Source organism: Tachysurus fulvidraco, chromosome 3 (genome assembly GCF_022655615.1).
Source record: "Tachysurus fulvidraco isolate hzauxx_2018 chromosome 3, HZAU_PFXX_2.0, whole genome shotgun sequence".
Lineage (NCBI taxonomy): Eukaryota > Metazoa > Chordata > Actinopteri > Siluriformes > Bagridae > Tachysurus > Tachysurus fulvidraco.
The window spans coordinates 4,883,187-4,895,686 of NC_062520.1; the positions used below are offsets into that span (position 1 = coordinate 4,883,187).

A 12,500-nucleotide genomic window follows, 5' to 3' on the forward strand; every position below is an offset into this window, starting at 1 on the left:
GATACTGTTCCTTTTTTAAAGGTGGGGTGCACGTTGTTTGAGAAATGCTGCAGAAAACCGAGTCGGGCCGACAAACAAAACAAACGTGTAGCCGATGAGTAGAAAGGGGCGTGTCTTGTCAATATGCGGCGGAGAAAGTGTTCAGTGCGCATGTCTGACACTAGCCGAAAGCGATTGAAACATTGACGTGGCGGATTAAAAGGGAAAAGCGAAGAAAGGCTTACGATAAGGTAAGAAGCAGGAACCGTGTCATAGGATCAGCTTTCCAGCGCTGGAGAGAACTGAACGTCTTCCGCGTGAAACGGAGATAAACCTTTCACGGTACAACACACGGTACTACAAAAACACATCTGTGTTACCATAGTATTACTCATTGTGTTCATTTACTGATAAAAACATCCCCTCGGCCAGCTGCCCCAACAAGTTCCGCCATAATAGTTGCTTGGGTTACGTACGTACGTGTGGGGCGGAGCTGTCAAAACAGGGGTGACACCCATTTGGGTTAGGGGCATGTTTGTTTTGGTGATTTCAAATGTCAACATTGGCTTTCAAACAACGTGCACCGCACCTTTAATGGTACTACTACTGTTACTTTTTTTCCTACTACTCCTAATTCTGCTTATACTGCTGCTACTGTTTCTACCACTGCTGCTACTGCTGTTGACACCACACTTACTCATAGTAGTCAGGGAACAGTTTTTATTTAGAACCAGCCTGTAGCCTACAAAGATGTCAGTGTTGTGCTGCATCTAGTCACAGGTATAATATTATATATAATATACTATACTGTATAATATAATATCTAGTCGCAGGTGTTAATATTCCTGGCAACCAGAAAATAGACTGTTTAAAGTCACACGGCTGTTAATTATAGCAGGTCCAAACTGTACCTCAGTCAGTTTCTTTGACACAGTTGGAACATTTTGTAAAATTGATAAGTAAAACAGGAACGATGCTTATCCAAAGCAGACTGTGAACTTCCGTTCTTTTCCTCTTTTTTTTTTTTTGTTTTAAACTCCCTCACACAGTCTCTCCTTCACAACACCTTTCTTCTTAAATTTCTCTCAAAATTATTTCCACATCGCACGTCCGGCCAATGCCGGGTTCACCTTCATCACTTTCAGGAGTGTGTTTGAACAAATGCACAACTTCCAAAATGAATTCAGAAGGTTGTTTCATTTAATTTTGACACATTTTTATTTTTCACCTGTAAGAGTCACAGTACATAAAAAAAAGCCCAATTCGCTTGTTTTTATCCCATCCTGATAGATTGTTTCTACATTATTTCTGTCAGTATTTCCTCAAAGCTGGAGTGGAAGCTATAAAACACTCAGGTCTTGTCTTGCCTGCAGCATCATCCCTTTCAGATGCCTATCTCATGAGATCAGATTGAATTACCCACAACTCTGAACTGTAACAAAGCATTTGTTCCACAAGGATGAATTGAGAATAAAAAAATATGGCAATAAATCCTAGATACTATATATTTTCGAAGCTTTTCACTCCTTTGTGGGCGATACACGGGCTGTAAAGTTGTGCAGTCTTTCCACTTTTACTGCAAATGCTCACTCTTGACAGTCCTAAACTCTTGAGATGTACAGTGATGGGAAAAAAAAAGCTGTGTGTTTGTGAGGACAGGAATGGAAATTTCCCTCAGATCGCTTAGAGACGCTGCTGTATCGGTTCACGCTCTCTCAGCAATTCGGCGTCCTCAGCACTCCTGAATGCCACAGCCGTACATTTCAAGGAGAATGTGTGTGTGTGTGTGTGTGTGTGTGCGCATGTGTGAACGATTGTGTTGGAAAATGGATTTAACCAATGCTCTTTTTTCTCTCTCTCCGTCTTGCACCTTTAAATACATCTGCATATTAAAAATCATCATAAACATTGCCGCATCTGAACTTCCTCGCCTTCCCCGCTCACACTTAATACTTTCATTAATCAACCATAGTTGATCGAGTGTGTTCTACTGCGCTTTCTAATTTATCCCGCCACTTGGACGCCTCATTGGCGGCATTAATGACTTCTGCCGGGTTGCTGTTTAAAGCGCACAGGGGATGCGGAAAGCTCGACTGGTTGAGCAAATCAAGCATCGAACGTAACCGTGCAGCCTGACTTTTTTTTTTAGAAACACAACTAAAGTGAAGCTTCCTTAAAAGTCCAGAAGCGTGCCGAAGTTTAGTGCAGAGGAGTGTGTGGAAGTGTGCAGATGATGATTCATTTGCATAAATGCATCTTTAGTGGGGGTTTGATGACAGAAAAAGGCCTGAGCAATCCCACACATGTACACTAGATAGTTGCCAACGGTGCATTTTCATGTCACAGTAATTGCTTGCATTGTCACAGCTACGTTCTGATACCAGTTGAAATATTTTTTGAAGACCTTTATTTTTTTCCCGTATAATGAACAGTACACTGGTTGTTGGGATCGGTTCACAAAAAAATGTAATTAAACCGTGAAAATTGCATAGAAGTGCCTGAAATTTCACATTTAAGAAAGTTCATGAATATGCAAATATGCTAATTAGAGACGCAAACACAGTGTATTTTCCGGACAATTTTCAAACCTGGTTTGCAAATTGTATGCAGGATTGCGATGTATATTCGAAGACACACAAACTGTGACATAAATCAAATTACATATAACCTTTTCCATTTTTTTGGTTGTGTGAGCGTATGGCGTCTCATGAATTTAAGATATAAAGGCATTTGGAAAGTCCATTTGGAATGACATTTCTTATGTCTTACGAGTTGTGTCCCTGTCATATCGAAATGGTGATAGCAGTTACTCCTTTTCACTTCCGAGTTTTGATGCCTTGCACAGAAAGCTGTCCATCAGTGTCGGGGCGGGACTAAACTATGGGGCGTGTTTTCATTTTGATGTGACATCACAGTTTGAATGGCCTTGAAGGAAACATTTTTTGTACACCCCCAAGACTGATTGACAGCTTTCTATACAAGCCAACAGAATTGCAAATGCAAAGTGAATAGTGCTTTTTTTTTAATACACAATGACAAAGAAAGTAAATAGCAAATTTTTGTAAAAAAAAAAAAAAAATATTTGAAGATTATTTATTTATTTATTTATTTTTAATTCATTTTTCTTTTTTTTTATTTAAATTGTGAATTTTGATTTTGAGTAACTTGCAAATATTACTTGAAAATAGGCCTTTTGTAACATGCAATAGATATGATATTATAACTAGATAACTTGATCAGAATATGTCTGTATGTACGTTATTTAAAATAACAATAATGATATTCACAAAATTTCCAAAATGTGCACTGTGATAAACATGTTAATCATGATATCGATCTTATAACATCATATCCTGCAGTGTCTGAAACAGTCAGTTTTTTTTATCTAAAAAAAAAAAAAAATCACATTTAAAAATCTGTTGAATTCTCAATTCTGATTGGTCAGGAAGTCTAGGTTAATTTTCTATTACAGAGACTTGACAGATAAAAGGTTTATTTAAATGTACAGTATTTTCCGCACCATAATGCGCACCGGATTATAAGGCGCGGTCTCAATTACGGGCTCTATTTCTGTACTTAACCCATACATAAGGCGCACCGTGTTATAAGGCGCATGCTAAAACATACGGTCTACAAAAAAGGTAACCGAAGCAAATCAGTGAGTTTAGTTGAACTTTATTCTACTATTTAACAATACACACACATTATTTTTTAAACAATTTTCTCCCACAAATCCATCAAAGTCCTCATCTACTGTGTCTTCTTAACTTGGCGCAGTACATTTTCTTGCTTCCTCCACTTCCGAACCATAGATACATTGATGTTGAATTCTTTCAGCTGCTCTATTCCCATTTACAACCGTGTAACTGATAGTCTGTAGTTTGAATTGTGCCTCGTCGTAAGCATCTGATTTTTATTGGCGGATGGCAAACCAACTTAAGGTGCATTTACAGCCACCTACTGGACTGGAGTGTGGAACGCAAAATGGTTAGGAAGAAACAAATGTTGTTTTGCAACATACCGGTAGTTATACCTACCGGAGGCGTGGCGGAGGTAAGCGTACGTACTGTACGTATTACGTAATGTCCTCTGATTGGTTTATCGCTTACAGCGTACGTACTGTATGTATTACGTCCCTGTGTCAGCGGGAAATGGTCGGACATTCAATCAAGCGGAGCGCTTACTAAAGTTGCACAACATTTTTACAGATTTTTGGAACTCCGTGCACACATAAAGTGCATCGGATTATTAGGCGCATAGACAAAACTTTAACACTGGCTGTTTCAGACCCTGCGGGATATGACGTTATAATATCGATATCATGATTAACATGTTTATCACAGTGCACATTTTTTAAATTTTGTGAATATCATTATTGTTGAAAATGATAGAAAATTAACCTAGACTTCCTGACCAATCAGAATTGAGAATTCAACAGATTTTTAAATGTGACTTTTTTTTTTTTTGCTCCACTAAATTTCTAATAATTTCATATTTCTAAAAACGACTCTTGTAATGTTAGACAAATCTAATTCTGTGCACCCTGATTCCTCTGAAAGTCTGTAAAACAAAAGCTTTTTATATAAAACAGAGGAGACACTGTTGCTTTTACACATTCTATATGTTATAACTTGGCTATGTAGTTAAGCTCGCCAGTTCAACAAGGTTATTTACATGAAATCCTCATTTGGTAAAATTTCAATTAGAACCTTGAGTCTTATGGCACAAACATCTAATTACAAGCATCTGGCATCTCCAGTCCCATCTTTGACTACATAATCATTTGGATGTCAGACAGGTGGAAACGTGGGAAGCCTTAAAAAGAGACTACAATCTAAACTACATTTACACACTTGACAGGCACTTTTACTCAAAGAGACAGTTAGTATAGTGCTTTTTTTTTTTTTTGCAGTGTAGATTGTCTCAGCAGATTTTCAGACATCAGAGCCTTAATGTCTAGCGGGATAGAGATAAGGAAACACCGGCACAGGTCAGTGAAATCAGAAGTTTGTGAATCTTAAAACAAAGTGGAACATGTCTTTGTGGGTTCAAAATTGTCGATTCAAGATCATTGTGGTCTTCGGGTGGCAGAGTGGGACCTTGTGGGCCTCTGGGTGGCAGGAGCTTGTGGTGTAAGGTCTCAGGATAGTAGGGTCTCTCCCTAGGGGTCTCAGGATAGTAGGAGAATGTTAGGAGGTATGACTTGTGGGTTTTTGGTTGTCCATGCAAGAGCATTTTGGCCTCAAGACATTAGGAATTTTGAGTTACGGGATGGCAGGGACTTATGGGCCGCAGGATAGCAAGAACAAAATCCCCTTATGCCCCTTTTCCACCAAGGCAGTTTGAGTGCAGGTTCGGAGCCTAATTTAAAATCAGTTCTTTCTTTTTGACACCCAAAGCACCGGCTCTGAACCAGGAAAAGTGGTTCTTAAGTAGCACCAAAACGTTGCTGGTCTAGACTTAAGAACCGCTTGTGTCAGGAGCTGGGGGCGGGGCTACTGTTAGCGCCTTTGATAATGTACCTTAAGTATACTGATGTTTAATACATTATTTTACTTTACCGCAATATGATCAATTATCAGCACACAGAATAGTAGGTAGCTATATGCTAAGGCTACCTTTTTTCTGTGTTAATGATAAAATAACGTTATGAACAAATTACACGCAGCTGCACGTACATGTTGGATTCACCGCGTTTGGATGCCAATGTAGGTTCGCAAAGCCATGAGCATTAACAGTACACCAACATCCGCCATTGTTGATGTCGATGTTGAGTTTGTGTTTGTCGCTGCTGTGCTAACGTTGCTGAGAAATGTGACACGTATACAGTGAAAACCAGTGGAACCAACTTTGAACCAGCACCTGCACTAGCTCTGAACCAGCACCCGGTTATTTCTGGTGGAAAAGGGGCAACATAGGCACATCTATAGGCCTTAGGATGTCAGGGTCTTCTAAATCTCTAGACGGGAAGAGCTGGGGTTTGTGAGCAACACCTGCCTATCCAGGGCCTGGGTTTTTCAGGCCTTAGGGTATCAATAGTAGGAGTTGGGATGGCAGTAGTAAGAGTTTGTGGGCCACAGTATGGCAGTAGTATGAGTTTGTAGGCCAAAGGGATAGCAAAAGTAAGAGTAAGTAAGAGAGGATTTTGTGAGCCTCAGGGTGTCGAGGCTGGATGTGTTTGTAGGCCTCAGGATGGCAAGTGCAGTACTTTGAGCCTCAGGCGAGCAACAGTAAGAGTTTGTAGGCCTCTGAATGGCAAGAGCAGGAGTTTGTGTGTCCTGTGGTATTTACTGAATGCTGTACAAAATGTCTGTTATTTGTGACTATATATCATTATTTATGATCGGTCTCTTGTCGATCCTCTGTGCAACCTTGAAGTGGAAATAGGCAGTAAACAAAGAAACATGTTAATTAATGTTATGTATTTCAGTCGAGTGAGCAGGAGTTTAGAAACCCCCCAGTGATTGATTCCTCTGAGAGAGTACTGACTAATCCCCTTCTCACTCACACACTCCCCCTCCATCCACCCTTTCTCATTCATTCACTTACTCCTCTGTCGTCTTCCTTCCTTTGCTCTGCCTCATGCTGATTTCTAATTAATCATGTTACGCTGTTCTGAGCTTTTAAGTGTCTCAGAGCTAATTTGGTACAGCTATTAAAGGACTGAACTTTGGGGAGACACAGAGAGAAAGTGAAAGTGTTGTGGGTACAGCGTGCCTTTGGTGGTGATGGGGGTCTTATCTCTGCTCGGGCCCCGTCCTCTTTCAGAGGCCTCCGATAAAGACTTAAACATCTGATCTGTCTTGCGCAAGTGCACTTCAGAGACAGACATGGCGAGATATTGTTGCTGTGAGGGTGAGATGTGCCACTGTGTAGAAACGAAAAAATTTCAGCTAATTCTTGCTGAAAATTCATCCGTATATAAAAAGAACATTCGCAGAGAGCTGAGAAAATGGTTGGAAATGTTCCTAAATTATTTATCACAATATAGACTTCTAAATAATGCAGAGTGAGTAATATACAGTACGTTCCGGTTGGCCAGAAGCCGTTCGTTCATATTCCGTATCATCGGTTTAGTAGTACGACTACAAATCGCAGTTTTATATTAATGCATTCAATCTTGTACAGTATTGTTGCTATGGTAACTACTTAGACATGCGATTCTGTAGCTGACTGTTTAATATGACTAATTATGACCTCAGAATTAATTTATGGGTTTCACAGCACTGGGTGTGAATACTTACACAACCACAAATGTACCATTTTTTTGTTTTGTATTTTATTTAAGTTCTATAAAATGGTATAAACTATATCGAGTGGTTTTGTGTAAAGGTCGAATGCAGTTGTACACCTTTTTCTTTGGGTAAAATAACCGGAGTTAATATTTTCTCTGCTAACGTATAACTATTTCACACTCTTTACCCATAAACATGGCTAACTTGTGAATAGTTCTAGTTTTTTCCCTGCTAAAGCAGCTGATTTAAATCTTTCTCATTTTTCTTTTTCTTTCCTTGTCTTTTTGACTGTAGTGGATTTGAAATACTCGTCACCTTCAACTTCACCTTAAATATCTGCTTTTGATATTTTCTCTCCATTTCTCTCTCTTTTTTTTTTAAATTCCAGCTTTTAAAAATCAGACATTTTTTAAAACTTATGGTTCTTGTTTATGGCATCTGGCAGACTCCTGAACAGAGAGACTTACATTATATCTCATTTTTTATACAACCAAGCAATTGAGGGTTAAGGGCCTTGATCAGGGGCCCAGCAGTGACATCTTGGTGGCCCTGGGATTGAAACACGCCACTGATCTGATCGGTCATCCAACATCGTAACTACTAGGCTACCACATGCCCCGGTTATGTCAAATCAAATCAAAATCCAGTTTTATTGGTCACATACACATACATACAGAGTACGACATGCAGTGAAATGATTTTTGCATCTGTCCGGTATTCAAACATAAGGAATGCAATTAGGGATAAAAAAAATAAGGAGGTAGATAAATAAAAAGAATAAACTATAACAATATGTGGCATGTAACTCAGGACCTCCATAAACACTGGGTTTCTTGCTAGTGATGTTTTTAATTGAGAGCGATGTACAGAGCCTCAATTGATAATTACACACTAGGATCAAACTTGTTCTGTTTAATCAAACACGTCCACTGTGAATGTGGTGTTGCCAGGTTGGGATAATTTCTCCTCAGACATGACGAGGATTCGTGTTTGTTATTAGCCGATTGGAAAAAAGAAACCGTTTAGATTCAGGTGTAAACCTAAAGCTTTTACCAGTACGCAGGAGCCAGCAATTTACCTGAATGAATTTTTGGTTAAAAGAATAGAAGCCTTAATTTTGTCACTTGTAACAGACAGGGTTAAGGGCCTTGCTCAAGGGCCCAACAGTGACAGCTTGTCAGTTCTGGGGCTTAAATCCTGATCCTTCTACCAACAACAAAATAGCTTTAACCACTTGAGCCACCACTGCCCCAAGTCAGATATAAAATGAGTCAGGACTCATTGACTCAGGATCTGACTTTCAGTGCGTTTTAGACTTGTGTTTTTCCTTCTGTTGATAACCTGACACAAAATCTTCGTGATAAAGATAAATTAGCTGCTTACGAACAAACATTAGGTGTAGAAATGGGTTTAAAAATCAACATTTACTCTGAAGATACAAACATTTGTGTGGAAAATTTGTTTATTTATTTATTTATTTACTTACTCGTTTGTTTGTCTATCCCCTGGATTTTTTTCTATGAATTCATCGCATCTAGTATTGTAGAAAAAAACAAAAATAGTGATGAGACTCTACAAATTCCTGAGTGTCTACTTTTATATGAGCTTCATATTAACACCACTGTTGGAGTGAGACACGAGGAAGACGTTCAATCATCCAAAAGAACACAACAAAATCAGGAGAAAATACAGGACAATAAAATCATTAGTCCAAATCTGGCAACCCTAGAAATCTTTCAAAACAGATGACACACAGTGCAGTGCACATTTTTGTCTCTTTTTTTTGTCTGATACACGTCCGATACAGTTTGCCCGAAAGCAGTAGGGAATAAGGAAGGAACGTTAACGTGTACCTCACAAAGCACAAAAAAATCTGGTGTCTTTTAGGCGAACATGTGACGTGTCTTACTGACCGAAATATGTGGCGTAAAAACTGTTTTTTTGTTTTGTTTTGTTTTTAAAAGGTGAAGGAAATGGTGTGTGAACAGTGGGCTCATTTTTATTGCATAAATTGCAAATAGATGAGATAGAAATCAGAGAGCACTCCATAAAAAATAAATAGTAAACGAGTCTCACACACACACACACACACACACACACACTAATAAATGAAATGAGGTCAAGGAATAAATAAGACAATGCACAAAATTATAAACACACAATCGAGTAAGGACTTGTAGCTTTTATTTTATTTTCACTGAAGAGATTTATTTGCAAATTACGCTTCAAACTGATCCATGTTCAGGGCATTCAGAAAAGAAAAAAGTAAAGTAGATGAAATAAGATTCCTTATTTTTGTTAAGCTCGTAATTTATGAATAGCAGACGTTCAGAACACGAGAACTTCACTTGTAGCTAACGAAATTGCTTATATTTTTAAAGTGACGTGACATACGGCTAAGTACAGTGACCCATACTCAGAATTTGTTCTCTGCATTTGACCGATCCAAAGTGCACACACACAGCAGTGAACACACACACACACACCGTGAACACACACCCGGAGCAGTGGGCAGCCATTTATGCTGCGGCGCCCGGGGAGCAGTTGGGGGGGTTCGGTGCCTTGCTCAAAGCCACCTCGGTCGTGGCCGGCCTGAGACTCGAATCCACAAATTTGGGTTAAGAGTCAGACTCTCTAACCATTAGGCCACGACTTCCCCCATATATGTATACATATAGTTCTTAGTGTTTATAATACGAGTTCCGTAAAGTTTGTGTAAATGAAAATGTTCTTTCTAGGCTGTAGACTTTGCTCTCCTCAGGCCTGAGGTTAAATTAGTGGCAGGATTCGACCAGTGGAAGGGAGTCGAGCGCTCTGGGGCTCGGGTGTAATGGCATCGCTAGCAGGTGTGAACACACACATTTAAATGGTTCAAGATGTTCTTTACAATAGTGTCCACGTCCAAGAATTGTGCCCTCGAGTACAGCAATTAACCTCTGTGCGCTCCCTCGGCCGGCCATATGTTCAGCTCCATCTTCAGGGTGTTGTTGTGCTCAGATCTTCAAATATTATCCAGTGCTGTGTTTAGCTCATTTTTTATACCATACTGTAGAGCTGCGGAGTCCTCCAACTTGTTCTCTGTCATTTTTACGGATGTTAAATCACAGGTTTATTTTTAATCACACCGCTTCTAATAGGTTTAAATTCTAAGTAGGTAACTATATACGTAATTATTATTAAGTTGCAAGTATAAGAAACTGATTCAAATAAATCTTTTTTTTTTTTTATAAAACTAACCACAGAATCGGATAAATAATATAATATAATATAATATAATATAGGGGGCACGGTGGTTTAGTGGTTAGCACGTTTGCCTCACACCTCCAGGGTTGGGGTTCGATTCCCGCCTCCGCCTTGTGTGTGTGGAGTTTGCATGTTCTCCCCGTGCCTCGGGGGTTTCCTCCGTGTACTCCGGTTTCCTTCCCCGGTCCAAAGACATGCATGGTAGGTTGATTGGTATCTCTGGAAAATTGTCCGTAGTGTGTGAGTGTGTGAGTGAATGAGAGTGTGTGTGCGCCCTGTGATGGGTTGGCACTCCGTCCAGGGTGTATCCTGCCTCGATGCCCGATGACGCCTGATATAGGCACAGGCTCCCCGTGACCCGAGAAGTTCGGATAAGCGGTAGAAGATGAATGAATAATATAATATAATCATGACTTTTTTTGTGATGTGTTTAAGGTTTAAAGAAGGAGTCTCCAGTGTCCGTAACAGTCACAATGTTATTTAAGTGCACTTTCTTTCAGGACAATCCGTATTTTAATTTTTGTTTTTTTGTTTTATATTTTGCATTTACTTTTGTATTTTTTTTTGTTTGTTTGTTTTGTGCTTTCTGTCTTGTTTTGTGTTTTGTCTTTGTTTTAGTTTTTACTGTTGTGTTCTTTTAGCTTTGTTTCATGTTTTAGTTTTTCCTCCTTTCAGTGTTTTGTTGTATTTTGTTTAATTTTTTTAGTTTCATGTTTTGCATTTTTTTTGTGCTTCTTGTTTTTTTTGTTGTTGTTGTTGTTTTGTGTTTTTTTTCCCACCTTTATCCTTCAATAGAAAGAAAAGCGATTAGAGAGAGAGAAGGGATGATTGGCACTTGAGTGAGAACAGGAGATAACTTGTATTGTTGATCTCTAATTGTAATTGTTGATAGATCAGTGTGTTACGAGCAGAACACAACAGCTCACCTCCAGCTGGGTCATTCCTTACATATAGCTGTTTCTTTTCTTTTCTTTTCATCTGTTTTTTTCCCTCCCTCAGGTTGTTTACATGTCTATCTGTTATCTGAACTGTTCTTCCAGGTCAAGTGTACAACGATGAAAATTCTTCATTCACCCTTCTCTATTTTCTACTCGTTGTCCTGTAGAGTTTCCCATCAGACGAAGGCTGGCCGTTTGCGAAGTACCTGGGTGCGTGCGGGCGTGTGGTGGCCGTGAACTACGTCGGAGAAGAGCTGTGGAACTTCTATGAGGCGCCCTGGGAGAAGCGCGTGGACTTGGCTAAGCAGCTCCTGGACATCGCTGAGCAGCTCACCAACAACGACTTCGACTTCGCTTTGTACCTGCTGGACGTCAGCTTCGATAACTTCGCCGTGGGGCCTCGCGACGGCAAGGTCATCGTAGTGGATGCAGAGAACGTGCTGGTGGCCGACAAGAGACTCATCAAACAGAGTGAGGATGTTTTTTTATTCTTCTTCTCAATCTGATTTGCTTTTCTGCTTCACTCCTCAAAGGCACTGAGCTGCAGCCTGAGGCTGCGTTTTAGAGGCGCGATCAATCACTCCGGTCTGATTTGTTTTTCTCTGGAGCGCACCGGCGCACTACAAGGCAATCTATTCAATAGCAAATATCTGCTGGTGCTCAGTGCTGAAGCCCACTGACGGCTTACTAGCACGCAGGCTTTATTCTTTATTTCTGTATTCTTCAATCTGATTGGTCAGAACGCGCTGATTCATTTTCTGTAGACTCCGGTGGAGCTTGTTCTAATGCGTTATTGTTACTATAGTGACGGATTTAATATCTTTAATATACTTTAGGCTTTCTGTAAGGAGGCATTTAAGATTTTTGGAAGGAGTCTTTAATGTCAGCGCTTTGTAAAGGTCGGGAAGTTTCGTTTATCAGAAACAAGTTTTTCTTTTTTGAACACAATATAAAAAAAAGCCGGTGAGGAAACGTTATAGCAGCTCTAACATAAGTGATAAAAACGAACGCTTCATGGTTCGACAACAACTATAAACAGATCAAGAAAGCGACCAGTTGTTTTTTAATTAATTGGCTTTTAATTAATTTGCTGAAGAACAAGAGG

General features: G+C 39.6%; 1 protein-coding gene across 2 annotated transcripts in view; it reads left to right on the top strand.

Moving 5' to 3' along the window:
- Nucleotides 1-12,500, top strand: part of dipk2ab (divergent protein kinase domain 2Ab) — a 50,891-nt gene that overhangs the window by 30,984 nt on the left and 7,407 nt on the right. For both annotated transcript variants that reach the window (XM_027159986.2, XM_027159985.2), the window contains exon 3: nt 11,563-11,866. In XM_027159986.2, coding sequence (XP_027015787.1) covers nt 11,563-11,866 — 304 coding nt within the window. The remainder of the gene's footprint in view (nt 1-11,562; nt 11,867-12,500) is intronic.